General features: G+C 38.6%; 1 protein-coding gene across 2 annotated transcripts in view; it reads left to right on the top strand.

Moving 5' to 3' along the window:
• The window catches only part of FBLN1 (fibulin 1), an 80,355-nt gene extending 61,886 nt beyond the window's left edge, over window positions 1-18,469 (top strand). For both annotated transcript variants that reach the window (XM_015870504.2, XM_032446523.2), the window contains exon 17: window positions 17,282-18,469. In XM_015870504.2, coding sequence (XP_015725990.1) covers window positions 17,282-17,421 — 140 coding nt within the window. In that variant the 3' untranslated portion in view covers window positions 17,422-18,469. The remainder of the gene's footprint in view (window positions 1-17,281) is intronic.
• The last annotated feature ends 4,523 nt before the right edge of the window (window positions 18,470-22,992 follow it).

The raw sequence follows: 22,992 nt of genomic DNA, 5'->3' as shown, positions 1-22,992 counted from the left end.
AAATACAGAGGAAAGAATACGCGTACCCTCATAATATGTCATAGATGCATGGGTGAAAATACTTCTGTTCATGTTTCATTCTGTTGCAATATTTCAGGAGAAATTATCAGAGTATCAAAGCTATTTTATCTACTAATAGAAAGTAGATCACCATCAGCTCCCCATTTTCTACAAAAGTAAACATAGAAAACCTCTACAGGAGTATCTGAGCTGTGTTTGTGTGAATGGAAAGGAGCAATATGGTTTTAAAAGTGTAACATTTAAAATAATGAAACCATGCAGATTTCTTTTGGAAAATGCTTAGAGAGAGGGAGGATCTGTGAAAGATGCATTTTCAGAAGGAAAGCAAGGACTTCAGCATTGACAGAGAATCATGGCCTGAAGAGAGTCAGATCATCAGTTTTAGTCATTATCCCATTAAGTTGATGCTGGGACATCAAAGAGAAGATGTTAAAGAAGCTGAGAAATATGTAGGATTAGATGCAGAATGAGTGATCAGTCTGGTTTGTGATTTGCTGATGGAGAAATGGAAGCTGAGGTCATAGGAGGAGATGAGACAGTAGGAGCAGGTTATGAGGAAGGAGAAAGAGTACTAGAAACAAAGGAAGGATTTAGGTTAGAAGAAGAAAGAACAAGCATTCCCAAAGGAGCTTCAGGAGGAGCCACCACCAGATGAAGGAGGCAAGGACACTATTTCAAAGTGAAAGAAAGAAAATATATCAAACAGGAGTCAATGACCAGCAGTAGAAGATAGGGAGGAGCCGAAAGAAGTAAGCACTGACTACAACAACTAGCAGTTCTGCCCTACAGAAAAGTATCTTCCAATGGAACAGAGGGAATGAATGCCAGCCTGCTGGGGTGGCAGTATGTAGACTTCATGCAACCTAAAAAGAAACAAACAAACAAAAAAAGAACTGTGCAAACAGTGACCTCCAATATTTCTACCCAATTGTATTAGAATGCCAAACTCCTTTCTCCTTTCTTTCCTTGTACCGAAAGTGCTAAACTCTCTGTTGCCTGGTGTAGTTACAGGCCAACGGCCACTGGATCCAAAAGATTCAACTTGAAGTTAACAACTGCACTTCGCTTATTAACATGGGTGGGAGAAACAAAGAAGCACAGACCTATCTAGTTCTGCTGTGTATTTTTTTTAAAGCTTTTATAGACTTCTCACTGCATTCCTCCTTTAACCAGCTGTCAGTGAAAAATGAAGAATGCATTTTCAACCTGTACAAAAATGTCCTATTAAGGCCTAAGGTATTATCAGATACTATAAAACATTTTTGCCCTCAGCTATGCATTCATTTCCTTAGGTGACTGTAATACCACCTTGTAGTCTGGAAAACATCAGGAAAGATTTAAAATTTCTTAATACAACTAAAATTACTATTGGTAGGATGAAATCTTCCCCACCACATTTGATGGCAACACAAGTCTATATTTTTTTGCTTGTTAAGCAGAATGATACTATTCTTAGCAAAATCCAGAGCCAATACAATTAGGAGAGCTTCCCAGGGGTGTTGTGCTGGTGCTTGAATGTGCTGATATCATCAGTTGCTTATAATTTTACAGATATGCACTACTACCCTCCATTGCGATTGGTGTATACATGCATTCATAGTTTTCAAATCATGCTGTTACTAAAGGCATCATTTATACACTGCACTACTGAATGTGTTTTTCAGCTTGCAATGAGATCAAGGATTTGTTTTATTGTTCACTTAAAGCAATTATTTGAGGAAGTTTAATTTATCATAGTTACTGTCATTTAACTTCTGCTTTTTGCCACCAAATAGCAAGTGACATTGATTTCAATTACATTTGCAAGGGTTCCGCTGCCAACTCTGTCCCCTTTCCAATCTCTTTCCTATGTTACTGTCGAACCATTACAGAGAGTGTCTTAACTATTGGTGTTACAACACTGGATTTATTGGTAGTCTAATTTTTACTATAATACCATGATCCTTTAGTTTATTTCAGAGTCTGGACAGAAACATTTTTAAAAGGAGCCAAAGGTAAACCAAAATAGATGGCTAACATAACTGCGCTTGCAGGATCCCATACTGGTTGGGTGTGGGAGTAGGAAACTGAACATTTATTTTTTGTTTTGGGCAAACCTTTGTGCCCTTAGCACAAAGGCACTTCAGTATTTCACAAGCAATTTGTCCATTCCCAGATACAGCAAAGTGTTTCACAGTCAGCACGTGCATGTTCATGTGGCCTGTTAAATTCAGAGTCACTGGGCTACTAAAGATGCGTTTTGTCAGGGGACCCACTCTGAAGTGCCAGGCAAGTGTCTTCACATTTCTCTCTGCTTCTGTACTGTTTCTCTGATCTCTTTACCTTTCAGCCAGAAGCTGGCTGGCTCTTACTGTTCCTTTGTACACTGTTTAGCATAATGAGATCCTTGGACTGATTTTGGCTTCCTGGCAAGGAATTAATGCTGAAAGTAGCAACTCACCTACAGCTGCTTTGCTGTGCTGAAATGGAGCCCAGGAGAAGGCAGAGCTGGAGTATCCAGGAGAGATCCAGTGTTTGCAGGGGCAAGGATTTCAGCACATACGTTATCTTCCCTTGTGGATACTCTTACTAGAAAGTAAGCAACAATAGCCAACTTTTGTCATGACTATAATGTCATTAGCATGAAATGACAATGCTGTCTGGCAATACAAAAACGATGCTGTCCAGTCATTCACAAATAGCACACAGAGCAGTGACATAATTCAGCAGGTTTTTAGACAGGCTCTTGCAGCCTTACATTAAAAAAGACACAGGCCCTTTCAGTATTTTTGTTCTAGTTGTAGCCAGGCTTGCCCCTTTCACAATAGGCGCCCCTCTGCAGAGAATATCTTGGGAGCTTTTTGCTATGCCAGCTTGCCCTCTCAAAATTAGTAGCTACACATTTGCAACTTGGGTGCCCAGAAGCCATTTGGTAAATGGGATCCTAGATTTATTGCCTGAACCTGCCCTTCTGGGATGCTGCTGACTGCACTGTGCTGTAGTCAGATCTCTCAAAACCCTCCCTCCCCTCCAGATAAAAATGGTAGGCTGCAGAGCTCTTCGGGAAGCAAATATGCACCTCTAGCAGGAGGTGAATTTTCATTTCATGTCTGAGAAATGCTGAAAGTTCTTTTCTTGTGAGAATAAGTCTCTCTTGCTGGAACAGAATGACATTCCTTGTGCCAGATTTTGCTCTAGCACATTGCAAGTATCTGGTTAATCCCACTTTTCCATTATCAATATTCATCTCATCCCTTGGGTAGGAAGATGTAATGTATTACAAAAGCATTAATCCAGACTTCTTTTGAGTGCAGTTTTCATAAACCAGCAGACAAATAAATAATACAGCAACTCTGAGAAAGTATTGTGAGCTGCTGCTTGAAGCATACACCCTGCCAGCTTGGGAGAGAAAAAGTGACTGAGTCAGAGAAGAGCTAATGGGACTGCTGAAGATTGTTGGCTCACATTGCGTAGCATGCATTTTTTTGGTATTAATTTCAAACTCTGGGCAGAAATATTATATGAATGAGTGCATAAAGCCAAATTTGTAATCCAGTACACCAAGAAACGTACTATAGAGTTCCTCTTGTTCTGACCTGGTTTAAAGAGTACTGGAAAACATGCTTTTATGAGGATCTCCAAGTGTGAAATATTTGTTTAGCGCATTAAGCTACTTCAGCTGCTGCTCTGAGTTTGTGTTCATAGCAGGAATCTCATTCTAGCAGTAGTTCCTACACCTTATAAAAGCTGGAGACAGAAGATAAGAAACCTGAAGTATATCATAAGTCTTCCTCTATATGATGCAAAAATGCATGGCGTATATTAAAAAAACACTTTTGTTTTTAACAGGGTCAGATGTCGTGGTGAGCCCTTATTTCAGCCTTATTTTGTGAATTAGTCAGGGATTAATCTACATTAACATTCAGAAATCTTCTTTCATCAAAAGTTCTGCAAATAATGTCAGCAGAGCTATTGCCTCTAAATGATGACTGAACAGCTATCTAAAGGCTTTCATGGCAAATCCTCAGGATTAGGTACTTTTTCTTCCTTGATAGATTGAATCACAGAGCTCTATAGCATGCTGTGTACAATAATGTGGCTCTTTGCCAATAAATGATTAGGGTTACAAAATTAATTACCCAGGTGTCATTGTTATACAACTGTATCAAAACTTGGCTGAAACTGAATAATGGGATGAGGTAAACTAAACTCAGCCGCTCTCCATAAATGGACTAAATACACGCATGTTAAGCACTTAGGTTTTTCTGTGGCGGGCATTAAACCTGGAGTAAAAAGGACTGTGGAAATAAAGTATCAGGAATCTGATATATGTAATTTTGAATGATTTCAAAGTCTGATTTTCAATTCAGCCTTGATGTTTTTCCACCTGTTTTTGTAATATATAAGATTCTTGTACTACACGAAGTGTGATGCATTCTCCAAGGAGGAATAGGAAGGATTAAAATATTTATGGTGGAAACTATTTTTTAATGAGACTACCTCAAGTACAGTTATTGCATTTTAGGCGTGAGTGATTTCACAGCATTGTCAACATTAAAAGCCATTGCAAGTTTTGGCTGGAAGGCAAACCAGAGATCTAAAAGCACTCTGAGTTTGCCAAACCAAGTTAAGAGCACATCTCTCTGAAGTTATTTGGTATCCTTAATAAAGATCATAGTATTTGTAAACTGGCCAAACCTCAGTAAAATCAAAGGTTGTTTTTAATTCTTTCATAATACCAATGCTCCATGTGATCCAACACGACAGATAATAGCTTTGCAAACATTTACCATTTGTTTCTGGCCAAAAATATATTAATACCATGAGGCCTCTTTATTGCCTCTTTATTTGGTGCATTTCAACAATCACGGCTTTCTAGAGAAGCTCAAACGTTAATGAAACTCAACTTTGTTGAGTAGTTGAAGGATACATCTATAATAGATTGAATCCCAAATTTCTAATCGGTTGAAGAAAGCTAATCGGAAAGATCCTGTTTTCTTAGGTAAATGCAACTCATTTACTGTCATTTCTTTCTTCATTTTCCTTTCTTCAGAGATAAAATGAAAGGCTAAAAAAGAAGCAGATGAAAAGTTTAAGCTAAACTAAAGGAAGACCTACACCATAGGTGAGAATTTCAGAGATCATGAGCACCTGTAGAGTGTTAGACACAATTATTAGGCCAGATTTTAAGTGAAAACCTTGTCTTTACATGGTTCATCAATGATCACTCTGTTCAAGAGACACTGTGTACGCGTTAGATATGTGAGCAATAGGTGTTGCTAATAGTCACAGCACAAACCATCAACGTCACATGCTCTTATTTTCTTTGTGTTGTCTTGCTCTATATCTTATACTCTTTTACTTCCTTCAGAAAAGGATCCAGTATGTCTCTGAGTTGTGCTGTTAAACTGTTGAACTGATCTGGGGACACAGACATTTTTCTTGATTCAGAAATAATGTGCTACTACAGTCAATGCTGCACCAACTGACCCACATCATTAGGCGTCAAGTTCATGCTACTGGTGCAGTATTCACTGTTTCAAAGCCTGAATTGCTGTTACCTTTCTGTTCCCCAGTAGGAAAAACTGGTGTTGTATTAAGGGATCTGGAGTTCTGTTGATGCTCAAAAGGGAAATACACTCCAGCCTTTTCCCATTTGTCAGCAGCATTAGTGCTTCTGTAGCAAATTTCATTTTTGTTTATCTTTCAGGTATTGATCCAAGAGAAAGGGGGGAGGGAGGATTTAGGACTACTGTTTTTTATCTTAAACCAACAGAGAATTGTAGCTTATGAAAATGCAATTGCATGTCTACAAACTTACTTCCGAAGTATTTTATAAGCACTTGTTTTCTCAACAGTTGAAATTTTTTAGGAATTTGAACAAAGATCTGTGAAGGCAATGTTTCAAAAGTGTATGTTTTTCAAAATCTTATCCCAGATACTTCAGCAAAGGTTTGTACAGCAGCTACACTCCTATGAAGCAGTTCTGCATTAGCATGGAAACCTTGATAACGTTGAGCTCTAAACTTCATTCTCCTAAATCTATTCTTTTATGAGCTGCTTACCATCAAACTTGAATGAAGGTCTGATTCACAACGTTGTGAGGGCAATATACTTCAAAGCAAGAGGAAATCTATTTCAGTACTAGCATTTTGATTAATGAGTTTTCTGAGTCCTTTAGCCATATTTATGTTTGTCAGGTGTGACAGTTCCAGGATTGATGATATCTTCAGAGCTATTTTTCTGCATATGGTTTGATGCCTGCAGTTATGATTACCATGAAGTATTTCATTTTCCAAGTAACAGCCACTTATTAATAAAGCAGATTATATAAAAAACTCTAGAATGCCACATAGCAGGAGTCTACATTGTTATTGTCACAAATAATGGAGAGAAATATAGATAGCTTTCACACACACACACACACACACAAAGTGATAGAAAAATGAAAAGGATTGTTAAGCTTTTGAAAGATGGAGGAATCTAAGGTGCGCATTAACCTTCTGAAGTCAGCATACATCTGGTGGCCTGGGAAATACCTGCAATTTGACAGCTAGATTGTGCCTTTAGGCACAGTCATGAACTAGGGGAGTGGAGGAACGTACTGCTTGTAAGGCTGCTTACAGAGGCACAGCCTTCTGCTCTGAAGTGCAACAAGAAGGGCTTCTACAAGTGCATCAGTAGTAAAAGGAAGATTAAATATAGACCAGCTGGGGCAGGAAATCTTGTGACAAAAGACATTCAATGCCTTCTTTTCTCATTCTTTACTGGTAAGACTGGTCTTCAGGTGTCACAGGACTCTCAGAATAATTGGAAGGTTTGTAACAAGAAATCCTTGTCCTTGTTGAAAGAGGATTATGGTGGGGAGCATACAAATGAACTAGACTTACCAAGGGACTGTGAGACCCTCAACTGTTTTTAAAACACTGAGGTGACCAGGAGGAGTTCCTGAAGACTGTAAGAGAGCAAATATAACATCAGTCCTCTAGAATGGCAACAGGAGGTTCTGTGGAACTACAGCTCAGTCAGCCTCACCTTAGTCTCTGGAAAGGTGATAAAGCAAACGCACATGGAAACTATTTTCAAATATACTGAGGACAGGAAGGTAACCAGGAAGAGTCAGCAAGAGTTTATGAAGGAAGAACAATTCCTGACCAACCTACAAACTGTCTACAAATATATTATTGGATTAGTGGAAGAGAGCAGATGTTGCTTTAATAACTTTAGCAAGGCTTTCAACAACTTCATGGGCCACCTGAGGAAATGTGGACTAGATGTGTGGATAGTGAGTCTGAAAAAGAGCTAAACTACAAGGCTTAGAGGGTTGTGAACAGCAGAATATAGTCCACTGGCAGCAAGTCACCAGCGATGTATCTGAGGGATCAACCAATACTGCTTAACATCTTCTTTAATGACCTGGATGAAGGGGTCAAGATGAAGAGTGCACCTTAAGAGGTTTGAAGAGAGCACAACATTTTGAGGAGTATCTGATATGCCAGAGGATTGGGGTACTGCCCAGAGAGACCTTTGCAGGCTGGGGTAAATGGGCTAATAGGAATCTCATGAAGTTTGGTAAAGGGAAGTTCAGAATTTTGTCCCTGGGCAGGAATAGTCTCCTACTCTATTACACGCTCAAGGCTGATGAGCTGGAAAGCAGCTCTGGAGAAACAGACCTTTGTGTCTTGGTGGACACTTGATTATGAATCAAAGGTGGGCAATAGCCTCCTGGTCTGCATTAGGAATAATGTTGTCAGCAGACTGAAGGAGGTGATCTTCTGCTCAGGTAAGACACGTCTGAAGTGTTGTGTCCTGTTCTGGGCTTCCTGGTATAAAACAGATGTGGACATAGTCCAGAAATATGTGCTGAATAGGATCGAGACATTGGAGCGTCTGCTGTATAAGGAAACACTGAAAGATGGAACTGTCCTGACTTAATAAGGGAGGGCTTGGGAGAATCTTATGAATATGATGAGGGAAATAAGGAAGGCAGAGTTAGAGTCTTTACAGTGATGTCAATGAAATGGCAAGTCAAAGGGTACAAATGGAAATACTGTAATTTACACTTAAACATAATTTTTCTCCTTTTCTTTTCTTTTCTTTTCTTTTCTTTTCTTTTCTTTTCTTTTCTTTTCTTTTCTTTTCTTTTCTTTTCTTTTCTTTTCTTTTCTTTTCTTTTCTTTTCTTTTCTTTTCTTTTCTTTCTTTTCTTTTTTTCTCCTCTCCTCTCCTCTCCTCTCCTCTCCTCTCCTCTCCTCTCCTCTCCTCTCCTCTCCTCTCCTCTCCTCTCCTCTCCTCTCCTCTCCTCTCCTCTCCTCTCCTCTCCTCTCCTCTCCTCTCCTCTCCTCTCCTCTCCTCTCCTCTCCTCTCCTCTCCTCTCCTCTCCTCTCCTCTCCTCTCCTCTCCTCTCCTCTCCTCTCCTCTCCTCTCCTCTCATTTTGACTGTGGTGTTGTTGAAACCATGAGAAGACTGGATTGCTACAGAAACACTTTGCAGCATTTACTCTATGAAATGCAGTGAGACATTCTCCAACATGCAACATTTGAGGCATTAGATTTTCAAATTGGAATTATCAAGGAATTATCCAATATCGAGGAATTATCCAAGAGGATGTTCGCTTAGGAGTGGGTAATTACTCCAGTAACTAGCTGACAGAAGTAATTTAAGCACTGAAAATCATTACATAGACCCAACTTTTCGAATAAAGAGAAGCTACTAGGAATAGAATTTAATTAAGCTTTAAATCCTGCAGAGCTTTAAACATTTTGACAGGAAAAAGAAATGGATAAAATCGCTTAAACTATATGTTTTCTGTTTGCAGACAGGCTGTCAGTTATTTTTCAACCTTATTGATGAAGTTTGGGTGTTTGTAATGAATACTGAGGAAGAAATCTCAACATAAATTCTTTGAATTGATGTCTACAGAGCCAATAAAAATTGTCTGTATAGTTTTTGCTTCACAAAGTAGATATGTATTTACATGTTGTACACTGATACAGTCTGGTATTCAAGCCTAACCTGCAACTTGTCTGTGTTGTCTGTGGTTTGATCCAAAGAAGCATTTCTTCGTTGCTGGATTTTTTTTTTCCTGCTTGTTTCTGGAATGATCCTATCACCACTGCCTTTTAAAATAGCCACTGCAACATTAATTTCCCTAGCCATTAACTTCCTAATTGCCAGAACATCTCTTCTGAAACGATGACTAGGCTGTTAAGTAACACTGATGCATCTAAGGTGTTACTCTTAATTTTGAAAATCTTGGCCAGCAGTATAAAGCAAGAGGCCTTGAGGATAAAAGCGAATTTCAAATTATAGTTCAGGATCTTGCATTAACATGAGGAGATCAGTCTTCTTGTATTGCTTAAGGGAAGCTCATAAGCATGCTTTTCACCTACAGAAAGTTCATTGCACATTACAGATACCGTGCAGATGTTTGAGGCTAGTTTCCTTTAACAGCCATACAATAGCCTTAAATTCCATGAGGCTGCAATGACCTTTTTGCTCTATTACTGCAACATCCACGTGGGCTTAAAGAAGTTTGCTAAATTTAGAGGATAGCCTACATCCCTCCTTTGTATGCAGTCTTACATACCTGTGGCTTGACAAGGGCTAGCAGACCTTATGAAAGCTATTTTTGAGATTCAAAAGGTCCATTGCTTAGAAAAGGGTAGTCACTGTTGCATAGTGGCAGCTAGGGCTGTTCATGTCTCACAAACCCATAAAAAAGACCAGTGAGCTTCTTGTGGGGAAACAGAATTAGAGATCTAGGAACAGCCAAATACAGGACTTTGTAACATAGGTGGAGATTATATAGAAGTTATTATAAAGCCCAATAAATTAATAATTTCATGTTCTAAGAGTCCATTCCAAGGACATGGAAAACAAGTGGAGGATAAATGGTCTCTCTTGTGGTTGTAATTCATCTCAAATGTTCCATCTGAACAAAAAGGACAGCCCTAAACTCTCACCATATAATAGCATATTTTTCTTGAAGAACCTTTCTGTGATATTTTTCAAAAGGGCCACAAATTGTGATGGACTTTAGCATTCATTTACAATCACATTTACAGTTTCACAGCCTGAAGATTAGGAAATATAGGGGGAAAATGGATTTCCTTGTGCTCTTAAGCAGCTCAAGTAAGATTTTATTTATCTCATCAATAATCTCTGGAATAGAAATGAATATATGGCTACCAAAACATCACATTCTGCATGAGAAACTTCTGGTTTTTTATTTACTTATTTATTTTTAATTTTTATTTTTATTTTTTCCCTAGTATGTATTTCTGCTTTTCGCTTGTTAAGCCTTAATACCCTTCTTAGATTTTCAGTCCAGCTCTCCCACATGCCTCACTGGCTTGTACTTGATTAGGAATTGCCTGAGGATCTCATAGATAGGGGGCCAATGAAACAGGCTGAGCATCAGCCTGGTGAAGCTTCACCACACACAGAATTACCAAGTGGATCCTGGGAGGTTCTGTAGCTTTCACAGTCCTTAGACCTTTTGCCATCTATGACTGTATTTTCTAATGGAGCCATATTCCACACAGAATTCATGTCGTATTTAATATACTAAACTTCAATTAATTCTAGGTAATGCAAAATATTCTTCTTTCTTTTTTCTTTAGTATGGTCGGTATTTTCACTTTCATTAGAGTGAATGAAGACAAGTTCTCAATTGCGCTGTTAGATTCTGCTTTGTGGAAGTTGATTTTAATAATGCATGGCCAGGATGCAAATGCAAATGCAAAAGAAAGCAACAAAAAGTACCAGCTGTATTTTGAAGGAAAAATGAACAACGAAATATGCTCAGGCTTGTTAGTCTACCTATAGTATTTCAAAAATATAACTCATCCTTGCTGTTTTAGATAACTTCTTACACAGTATTTATTTTAAACCAAAATGAACCAAAATATGTGTTTTGTTCTATTTAAGGTTGGATTTGTGTGTTCAGTACAGAATGAGGATTCAGAAAAGTGAATGGGTTCCTTTTTTTTCCATTAGTTCATGCTCCTTCAGTAACTTAACACCATCCATCCCAAGTCTAGTCATTTTGTGGTCAGTTTTTAGTTGACCTCAAGTCATACAAGTAAACAATGTAAAAAAAAAAAAAACCTAGAAATTTTTCTTAACTAAATCATTTATTGCCAGAAAAGTTGGCTAAATTAGTATTTGTCTGTAATATCAAGTGTGAAGTTTTCTACTAATGAGAAAAGAGTAATGCTGTTGGATACAGCTGATACTAAAAGCTGTGTCTGTTGATCTGCCACCTGAGAAGAATCACAGAAAGGAGACTGTGTGTGTGTTAATGAGCACAAAGAATACTACCCTTCAGCATGTGATGACCAGAACAAAACAATGTAGCTGTAACAGAGCATATAGAGAAAAAGATGGGAAGGTGGTAAAAAGAAAAGAGATTTCGTGCTTGTTCCTTAACATAAGGCTTGCAGTCTTGTTGAGGGGATTGATGACATTTTTGATAACTGTGTTTATTGTACTCCCCGGGGTGTAGCTCACAGGTTATTTGGAAGAACAGCATTTGATTTGGCAGTAGTGTGAACTGTTTATATATACACAAAAACATAGGCCTGCATATACACATTCAGGTAAGACAAGAGGAGGTTTACTTCAGCAGATCCCATCTCCCAGCAGCCAACGAGTACAGCTCCCCACTCATCAGCTGCACCCATTGCCTCTCCCTACAGTCCCTGATCCCTCGCCCACTCCTCTAACACTTCTCCAATTGATTTTCTGGGGGGATCTGAGTATTTCTATCTGAAGAAGAGTACTTTTAAAAGGATGCAACTTATACTTGTACCGTGTTCTTGTGTTATTACAAATATAAGCATTTGAATAGAATCAGGAATCTCCCCTGTGGAAAATCTTTTCAACCTTTGCCTCCAGAACAGAAAACATATCATGATTAATTCTCTCTGCCAACCCAAAACAGCCTTTTCTCGTGGCAATATGAAAATCAGCTTCATGCTCACTGTTTCTGCTTTTCTTTCTGGCCAGCTGTGGAGACCCTGTTAGAGGAGCTTTCTCTAGGGAAAATGCAAATTCAGTGTTCTGCAAATGGTGTAAGGAACACAATGACCCAGATTCAGTGCAAGTGTAATTGCTGCAGATTTTGTGGTTATTAGTGAAGAAGAAAAAAATAAAAATAAAATAAATAAAGTTTTAAAAGGAAGTATTTTAAAGATTTTTTACCAGAGCTCCTTTGGCATATTGGGCAGTAAACAGTGCAAAAATCAGAACCAGGAGTCTGGATTTCTGGAAAGCAAGTGCTAATGTGTGATAACACAGGAATTTGTCATCCAGAATGGGTTAATGTGTTAACAAAACGACAGTGCTTCTTCTGAGTTCAAAATGGAGCTTCTTAGCAAATTGGCTGCATAATGCAAAAATACAAGCAGAAACCAGACACGGAGGTGAATTGCCTGAGGGTCCCACATATTTCAAAGCAGAGAAGTGTAATGATATCTTAAAGAGGTATGGACAAGCCAAGGAATACCTGTGTCATCTGATTACAATAATAGAAATTCTACTGAAAGGCTTAGGAAGATTAACAATATTAACCTTGCTGTCTCATTTATCCCATATTCTTTGATAAGCAGGACTTCAGTAATCCAGTGATGGTATCTCTATGATATTGCCATTATTTTCTCTTGAAAATAAATATTACATATTATTCAGAGTAATGTCTTCACTACACATGATGCTTTACAAGAAGAATCCCTTCATTAAAAGTGACATGCTTTTACCTTAGACAAGGTTGAAATGCAATATGTAAAAGGAGAAGGCAGAGCAGGAGAACAGCTCAATGTGTTAATTACAGAGCTTTGAAAAGTTTGGACTGTGGAGTGACAATCACTGCAGAAGTAACCGTGACATCCAAGAGCTTGCTGCATTTCAGGCTGAAGCTGTTGCTCAAACAAGTCAGCAGATGGAAAGGATTGGCACAGATCCTTTTTACAGTATGGGCAAAGTGTGCAAGAAAAAGAAGTTGTAATGTCGTAAGATTTAGAACAAGTAGTAACATCTCTGATCAGTTAACAAAAATGCAAAAGCAAGAATATTGGAGCTGATGGAAAGCTGTCTGCCTTGTGACATGTAGGACTTTATGTAGGTTGAGTCAGTTTGGGTCAGAGTATGAACTGAAGAGGATAAACAGCAACAGCAGCATACCATATGTATGCATAACAGCACTTGCTTTGGTATGCCTGTAGACAGATACTCAAAACTGTATGGCACATGGGATTAGTAGCAGGGAGGATCTCCTTGATTACTGTCGCTGAGCCATTGAGACATTAGCAGTGGCAGCCCATAATAGTTTGATCTGTAGAAGCAAAATGGTAAGCTGTTGTGATATGTATATGTTATCAGGAAGTGCATGCTCAGGAGGTGCATGCAAATATATTGACCATGTATGTTAGCTGTGATACCCCTGCAATAACAGTGGGTACACGGAGTAATGCATCTTTATGATTGCATATCAGCGGAACAGTTTTGTTCATTTATTATCAGTGACTCACCCTGCTTTATATAAAAACTTCTTTTTATTTTATTGGCAAAATTTAACCACTTATTTTGTGCAGAACTTTGGCTGAAATCTAAATTTGTTGGAAAAGAATGTATGTGAACTTGATTAAGTAAATTCAGCCTGTTTACCTAGTGTTGAGTTCGCAGATTTGGTCCCAGAGAACACCAGTTGATCTTGATGTCTGAGAGCACTCTGTTTTCAGATCACATCATAAACTTCACTGTTACTCTTCTGGCATTCTACAGATAGTGACTCATGGGATTGTGTGTACTGCTACAGTAATCCAGGACCATATCCCATTCTGCATTTATCCCCATGTCACCTCTTGCTGGCTCCATCCAGCTACTTTGGTTTTAGACTGGTAAAAATAAAAGTCTGAACGATCCCATATCTGTCAGCCTTTACTAATAGGAGACATGCTCCAGTCCCTTTGCTGTCTTCATGGCCTTAATGTTGGACTCTTTCCAGTTGCTCTCAATGTCTTTTTCTGCCAAGCTTCTTTCCAGTTGTTCTTTCTAGTTGTGGATGCACATTTGCATGGGGTTGTTCTTTCCTGCAGACAGGACTCTGCACTACTTGTTAAACTCTTTAAACCTCAGGTTCCTGTCAGCCCAGCATTAAGGCCTTGATTACACCACTTGTTCCTGGCCTCCAGTTGGACTTTGTGCCATGGTCCCCAACCTTTGAGCCCAGCCATTCAGTTAGTTTTCTGTACACCTCACTTCCCACTCATACATTCTACCTGGAAAATAGGGAGTACTTTTTTTAGCCTGTCTACTAGCTGAGAATATCCAAATAATGTGTAAGTTACTAATTGCTTTGAGCGCTATGTCAGTATTGTATGGATCAATGCTAAACTGTAATATAGATCAGCTTGAGTAGAATAGTAATCAGAAAAAAAAAAAAAAAAACAAACACAATTTGTAGTCACACTTTTAGACTGAGTAAGGAAGTGTAGAGCACTATCCAAAAACTGCTAACTGGAAACTGCAGCCTTTGTCATCTGATGCTTGGTGATCATTGCATTAGATCTTAACTGTGTGAGTTAAACAACTGGCCAGTATTGAGTGATTCCAATGCTGTGTGTTTCCGTGGTTGTCAGTTAAATTGTTGCCTGCAATAATGTGATGTGTTGTTAGTAAGATGCTTTAAATGCTACCCTAAAGGGAGGGCAATTTAAACAAGGCTTTTCTTCTTCGATGTATCATCTGCCAAGCCCAGTAATTTTTATACGGTGCAGGAGAGTGGCCAAGAAAACTAAAAAAATGTATATATATATGTATATTAATATGTATGTGTGTGTATGTATGTACATATAAATTATGGGTGGAAGAATGCTTAAAAAGCATATTCATGAAATATGGCAAGCAAAGTGAATGTGGTGAAAAGTTTGCAATTTTACTGGATGCTGAAGATATTAGTTGGTATTTAAACGAGACAAAACTGTAATGTCATCACTGCCTTGGAAAAAGGTGCTGACAGCCTGCATAAGCAAACATTTATCTCTCCCATCAGATCTTAAGCCAGTGTATTTGTCGGGGAGTGCTGGAGGAGTTCAGCTGGGACTCCAGGAAGCTTTGGTGTGCTGCCTGCTTGTGAAACATAACCCCTAGCATGCAGAAAGAATATGTCTTAAATAACTCTTTCATAAACTGCACATTTCCTTCTGAATCCCACACATCAGGCAGGTCTGTTGTCAGAAAGAAGCATCTGAGGAGGGGTCTCCACCAGGCTTCAGCTGCCCGCAGCCTTACCTCGTGTTTACAGGATTTTGGCCTTTTCTGCTACGTACAGTTTGGTAGCTCCTTACTCTAATAACACCAGGCCTCAAAAATAAAGTGAGAACATGCCTACGGCCTGATACTGAGCCAGTTGGGTGCCCACAGCAAAACTCTTGCTGACTTTCTTTTGGGTAGGTCTAAAGCTTTAATGCTATTCCTTTTGGCCATGTCATGTCAAGACCCTGAGGGCATTGATACACCTCTGTGGCCTGGAAAGGCTTGCCCTACACCATGGGTGTTCAACCTTTTGGCTTTCCTGGGCCACGTTCAGCAAACTGGAATTGTTAGAGGCCACGTGTAAAATATACAATAAACTTAATGTATATAAGTAACAAAACTTATTTATTTATTTATTATTAAAACATAAAAACCAGGGAGCAACAAAAACATAAAACTTTGTTTTTGTGAAGCTAATGCATTAGGCTGAGTCAATGGAAGTTGCTGCCATTCCTGGTAAGTTCTCAAGGAATTCATCAGAGATTTTTGATTCCAACTCTAGAGGCTCTGTGTGAAAATATGCAAGTAATTTTGACTGAAAATGGAGTTGAAAATATACCAAAAAAAAAAAAAAAAGATGATTTTTTAAATTCCTTTATCAAAACAAGAAGCAAGTCTGCATTTTTTTCACTGTTAATGGGAATGTGTTTAGCCAGCGTATCAAAATATATGAGAGTATTTGCTATAACTTGACCTTGCCATAATAGAAGTTTCATTTCAAACACTGTTGTCCTATGAAACATAGCACAGATAAGGCAATTTTCACATTGAAGACGCCATTTCACTCATTTAAATGAACAGACAAGTCCACCAAAAATGATAAATCTGTGCGCCATTCTTAATCTTCACATTCTGGCACAGATTTTCTTTTGATGCATCCATACTTATAATAAACTCCTTGAATTAGTGGCAATTCCATCCCCTTGACTGAAATTCACGGCTTTGATGACATTATACATTTTAAATGCTTTTGCACGTAGTTTTTCTTGATTCCTAATGCAATGATATTTCATGAAATGTGGGGTACCAGTGGTAGTTGCGTCATCTTCCATTAATTTTACAAGCCCCTCCTTTTTCCCAGCCATCACTGTGCCACCAGCAGTAGCTGTATGAGACATGTTGACAAAGGGTAAAGAAAATCTATTAATTTTTTTTTTCTTTTACTGCTACATATAAAACAAGAGATTTAGTTGTGTATTTCAGTGGCATAAAAAAATCCATTTGTTTAGTGACATTATGTTCATTATCAATACTAGAAATGAAAATGGCCAGTTGAGCCATATCTGTAGCATCAATACTTTCAACAATCACCAAAGCATAAAATTTGAAATTAGCAGCTTTACTCTCCAATTATTACTATTATTATTATTATTGTTGTTGTTGTTGTTATTAATATTCAGTACATTTTCCTGTTTTCTTCATTTCACTTGACTACAGTTTGGTGTGACAAACCGATTTCAGAAAAATCCATTTTTCATTTAATCAGGGCATGTTATATCTGCTATGCTCTCCATACATTGTTCAACAAACACACCATCGTGAAATGGTTTTGATTTTTTTTCAATCACATTTGCTATCACATAAGTAGAGTTTTTAACAGTACACTTGAGTTTTCAACAGAGTCCAGCTTGAGCTTTTTCTTGCTTGTGCAGACTTTGTCTCCCTGAATAAAGAATAAAATTAATTCTGATTTCAGAATATACAGTTTTTCTGCCACTAGCAGCATTTAGCACTATTTCTAAATGTTCTGCAAGACATTTTGAACAGTGTATATATATATATTATTCTTATATTGCAAGCTTTCTTGCAAGCAATTTACTGATCCTGCTGGTATAGTCGTTTTCTTTCAGCTGTATCAGGAATGAAGTGGAGTTTTTCTCTTGCAGAAACAAAACAGGCTACATAACTCATATGAGCCCGTTTGATTCCCGTTAATCTCAGCAACCTCTCTCTGTTCCAACAGGTGTGGTGCGCCAAGTAAGACCCATTGTTGGACCTTTCCATGCCATCCTGAAACTGGAAATGAACTATGTCATGGGTGGAGTGGTATCTCATCGTAATATTGTCAATGTTCACATCTTTGTCTCTGAGTACTGGTTCTGAGAGTGCTGTTAAGGTCCCAGACAAGCAAGCTGCTCCAACCTAAGTCATTACAACAAGCAACTATATGTCATATACTTGTTTGTAAAACCCAGTAGAGTTTTTTTGTTGTTGTTGTTTTATTTTTAAATATTTGTTTCTTGGTTTAAGCAAAATAACAAGCTGTTACGTTGATTAGACATAGAGTGGGGCAAATTAAATGAGCTGATTTAGTTGTGTGTATAAATAAGTAGTGTGTGAAAGTGCTCAACTGCCTAGTGAAATTTAAAACTTTCCTAAATGTTTATGCAGACTTAACTATTGCTCCTTGGCCTGATAACCAGAGCGACTGAGGATGTGGAACAAACTACATGCCAGAGTTCACTGGGATGAATATATGGTATCTTTGGATGGAAGAAGTTTGGTAAGAATTAGTTATTTCAGCTCCACGTAAATTACTTTGAAGGAGTTAGATTGTCAGAAAGTGCCAGATACTCACTTCTGGGCTCCAGTAGAGTAATTCTGAGTGGGCACCCCAAGCTACTAATCATTTCTGAAATGTTTAGCCTAGGTATTCAGCTATGATTGCAAAAGAAAGTACAAAAAGAATTAGGAATAGTAGGAGACTAACAAGCTATTGCACATATTAAGAAATTACTTTTTTTTTAATCTTGTTATTTGATTGTAAAGTTATGTTTGATTCTAATTAAACAAATACCTCTCAGTGAAATTATTTGTTACAAGGGTAATGAATTAAATTCCAGTCTCATCTGTACTCAGCAATACATGGAAACTCAAACCTGTATCTCCTGTCTATCATAGAGTAAAGCTTGACACCTTTTTAAAAGTTGATATTCAAATGAGCTTGTTAAGCTGTACACCTCCTATGCATCAAATCAAGGCATATGTACTAATACAATGAAACATTCATAAATAAATGAATTTTTAATGTAATTTTTGGGCATTGAAGTAATGTATCATTTCTATTACGGAACCAAATATAAATAGCTCCATGTTTCATTTGTCACATTTGTTAAGATATGAAAAAATAAAGAAAGTCAAATGGGAAAAACTTAGATGTGTTCTATGGTTTATGTTTACCAGAAAAACAGTATAATATACAAAAATATATATTCAGTAAGGAAATCAATTATATGTGTATATTATGCTTTTGCCTCTTAACTTTACAGAAAAGCCCCTCAAGCTAAAGGGAATCATTCTGTTGACCTGGATGATCTTTTAAGTTAAACTAAAAGAGGCAGTCCACTCTGATCTACCACAAATAAATGACCATAGCAACTTTACTGTGAACATACAGAAGCCTTCGTGCAGGGAAAGCCTTCATGGTAGGGAAAATTCTTTGCCTGCAGCCGTCTCATTCTATAAATTCAGATTTTGTGATAACACTTTTTCATAAACAAGTGTCGAGTAAAGATTACCCTCTTGGCAGTGTTTGGTTCCCTCCATGCATTTACAGAGAATCTCAGCCCCATACCTCACCTGCTTTTTAGGATTACTTCAGCTGAATATACTGTCAGTATTTTTAGTGTCTGACTCTACAGTCCTATTTCACTAAACTGTTATTATACTGGAGTAGCAAAATGCTGTGAAGCAGATATATTTGCTACAGATATATTTGTAGCATTCATCAGTTAACTACCTTAAGGGGATTCTGGAAAACTCCAAATTATGAGAGTTGATTTCAGTTATTACCAGCATAGGTAATTCTGATTTAGAATGGAAATTAAAAAAAGAGAAGTTTTATTATCTTCTGCTCCGAGAAAAAGAAGACGGAAGACTCAAACTATGTTGCCAAGTTCTTTTTCTTGCCAGAGTAGGAAACTAAGTAGCCTTAGTACCAAAAATACAAAACCTCTTTCCATCTGATTTTCTAAACTGTAATTTTATTTGCTTGATTTCCTCTGAACATGGTATTTACTTGCAGTGGAAAGAAATTTGGGACAGCAGAAATTTAATTTTAGGATCAATCTGGTGAACAATCCAATTTACACATTTATTTTTGCAAAGGAAAAACCACACAGCACCACACACCTCTCCCTTTCTTCTCTCTACTTTTTTTTTTTTTTTTTTTTTTTGAGTAAAAATAGGGTAGAAAAAGGATTGCCATTACTTCTTAAAAAACTATTTTCCTACATTGTCCCAAATAACACTTAAAGAAGTGTTCCCTGAGTAAGCAGGGCCATAGCTTCAGTCTTACTTAAGTAAATACAATGATGAATAACAGGACAGGAATATTTCATATCGCTTTGCTATTAAGCTGGTTTACTTCTTACTTTGTCAGTTAAAAAAGAATTTCTTGATGAATCTGTAATTTATTAGCAGATAGAGAAGGCAAAATAACACAGTACATGTAACCGTAGCACAGCTACTACTTTTACAAAGGGCTTTGAAGCCAAGGACAGTAGCAACAGAGAACAAACATGTTTCATAATAATGCTCAGATGAATATGTTCCATGTATGATAGCTGGTTCAGTGATGACAAAAGTTGTTTCACGATTTGAGAGAAATGCTGTGTATCATCCCAGGTTAACTTTCCTAACTGCAGTGTTTGGTAACGCTTGGAAGCCAATGGTGACTGACTGCAATGATGCAGCACAGCAAATAGCTTGTCATCACTGTGAATATGTATGTTATTTAGAGCTTGAGCAGCATTAATGTGTTCCTGTCTCAACCACAAAATCACACTACACCCATGAAAAATATTATAGCATCTATTTTGTCTACCCTGTTCAGGACTGCTTCAATGACTGAACACATGTAATCAATCAATGCTGCAAACATGACCCATGTGAAATCCCCTGTGTGAGGGAGCTTGCCTAGTGCAAGGCAGGGCGGAGTGAAAAAGCCAGCACAAGCTCAATTCTGGAGCAGGCTAAGTCATAGAAGCATCACCAGCACATGGCAGACTGCACTCCTTAAGGAAGCAGGTTCAGTGCAGTTGTCTTCCTACATCCTTGTCAGTTTAAAAGATTAGAGTTGGTTTCCAGATTCAACAGCTGCTCTTTTGGATTAACAAATATATGTGGATAACAGCTCTAACTTCAGGCCACTTAAAACTATACATTCTGGTAAATGAAGTGAATTCAATTTTTCTGCTATTTTTACAAATATTATCCTAAGATTGCTCCCTCTCCTCTGCCCTTGTGAGGCCTCATCTGGAGTACTGTGCCCAAGCCTGGAGCCCCCAATACAGGACAGGTGAAGAGCTGTTGGAGTGGGTCCAGAGGAAGGTCACAAAGATAATTCAGGAACTCTCCTACAAAATGGAAGTTGAGGGAGTTGGCCTTGTTTTGCTGGGTGAAGAGAAGGGCTTGTGAAGATCTCATTGCGGCCTTCAAGTGCTTGAAGGAAGCTTACAGTCTGGACAGGTACCATCATTTTACACAATCTGATACTGATAGGATAAAAAAAAATGGTTTAAAATTAAAAGAGAGGAGATCTAGTTTAGATGTCAAGAAGAAATAGTTCATCCAGAGGGTGGTGAGGCACTTAAACAGGTTGGCCAGAGAAGTTGTGGATGCTCCATCCCTGGAAGCATTCAAGGCCAAAATGGATGGGATCCTGGGCAGCCTGATTTATTGGCTGGCAACCCTGCTATGTCAGGGGGGGTGGAATGAGGTGATATTTAAGATCCCCTCTAACCTAAGTCGTTCTATGACTCTATGATATGATTCTAACAGAATCTGAAACAAAGTTGTCGGGATTCAGTACAGTTGAAATATATAAATGTTCTCCTTAAGTTTAACTATTAAAAAACGTTAACATTTAAAAAAAAAAGAAATGAAAATCTGCTTATAGAAGCATTTTGCAGCTTTTCTTCTGCAGGCATACCTACTGTCTTGCTACAGTGTGTTCCCATTTGAAAGGTGTTTTCAATAGAAAGGTTCGATTTTGGGTCCATTGGCTGCAGATGTGTTTTTGTTTTTCAGTAGGCTTAAGACAGAGTCAGAGCTAATTAAATAAACTCCTCCTGATTTGTGGAATAGGCCATTCTGTCTGAAAGGGGGAAAAAAAAAAGAAAAGAAAGAAAATAGTTCTTTCCCTCCACCGGGATTTTTGCTGGCTCTTTAAAAGATGTCAGATGAGGACTCCTCCGGATGCTCATTCCAAGGGCTGCAGTCAGTCTCCCTCGCAAATAGCACTTGATTGTTCTGTCTTGGCTGAAGCCTGAAGTGAGCACAGTTTTGATAATAATGCCAGAGCCACTTCTGGTTGGCCAGTGCGCGCTCAGCCAGGGAACAAATGCTGCTTTACCAGGATGTCCCAGAGTTGGATTTAACGCCTCATGCCCCGGCTCTGCCTGAGGTTTCTGACACACATGCAGGCCTACCACACCCTCGCTGCCCTCTGCACCTCTGCCCCTGGCCACCATGGCCGGGCTGCTGGGCCTCACCACGTGCCTGTGGAGGCTCTTTCCTCAAATTACCCGTGCGGCCAGGCGCTGAGCGTTACTCTGCTCTGCGACTTGCATGGAATTCCACAGCCCTTCCCAGGATCGTTTCTGAGCGTCTTTGTTCCCTGCTGCCTGTGGTGAGCTCAGGAGGTGTGAGGCTGTGTAGAAATTGCTACTCCCAGACAAGAGAGACATAAAGTACACCCACCAAGTCTCCAAAATCATTGATCTGATGAAAGATTTTTCATTCCTGCTGGGGCTAATAATGCACTATCTGTTCTGTAATAAGCCCCTCTTTTGCTTTCACCTTATCCTATTTCATCTTCTCCAACCCCTTCAATTTATTGTACTCTCTTCTCTCTTTCCTTATTCTTACTCTCTGCTCTTAACTTTTTCTTCTATCACTGTTTCAAGTGTTTACTTGAAACTAAGCAATTGGAGTTAAATGGGTCCACCAGACCCACAGGAGAGACCTTGAAGAGCTCAAGAAAGAAAACCTACCCTGGAATCCTGATAGATAACCAGAGAAAAGACTTGGGTTCATACCCCAAAGATTTTAATGTGGCTTTTCTGGATTATGCCCGGATGGGCACCTGTGTGGTACAGTTCATGCCCACTCTCTCTCTCTCTTTTTATTTTTTTTCCTAACATTTAAATCAATGTATTTCTTCATTTTAAAGTGGAATAGCCAATATGGGGCAACAGAGAAGATTCAGAAGCCCCTTTTCTCTAGGGTTTTCCCATTTGGGATGGTACTTTGTTGCTCCCTGTTGGAAGACAGGCAACAGAGGGAATCACTGAACTTCCAGATTTGTAGCAAGTGATATTTTTGAGTGCACCGTGCTTCATCCACAGTATGTCACAGGGTCCAGCTAAAACTGCTGCTCACAGCCCTGTGAGCATGTATGTATGGGCAGATCCCATAGAAAACACTGAGATCAGAATAAACAACTGTTTACATGGGTTGATAGTGTTAGGACAAGGGGGAATATTTTTAAACTGGGACAAGGGAGTTTTAGGTTATATATTAGGAATAAGTTTTCCACCCAGAGGATGGGATGCACTGGAACAGGTTGCCCAAGCAGGCTGTGGATGCGACCCTGCACATAGCAGGGGGATTGAAACTAGATGATCATTGTGGTCCTTTTCAACCCAGGCCCAGCCATGATTCCATGATTCT

The sequence above is a fragment of the Coturnix japonica genome, chromosome 1 (assembly GCF_054131305.1).
Source record: "Coturnix japonica strain WE chromosome 1, WE-NBRP24, whole genome shotgun sequence".
Lineage (NCBI taxonomy): Eukaryota > Metazoa > Chordata > Aves > Galliformes > Phasianidae > Coturnix > Coturnix japonica.
This window is presented reverse-complemented; position numbering and strand designations above follow the sequence as displayed.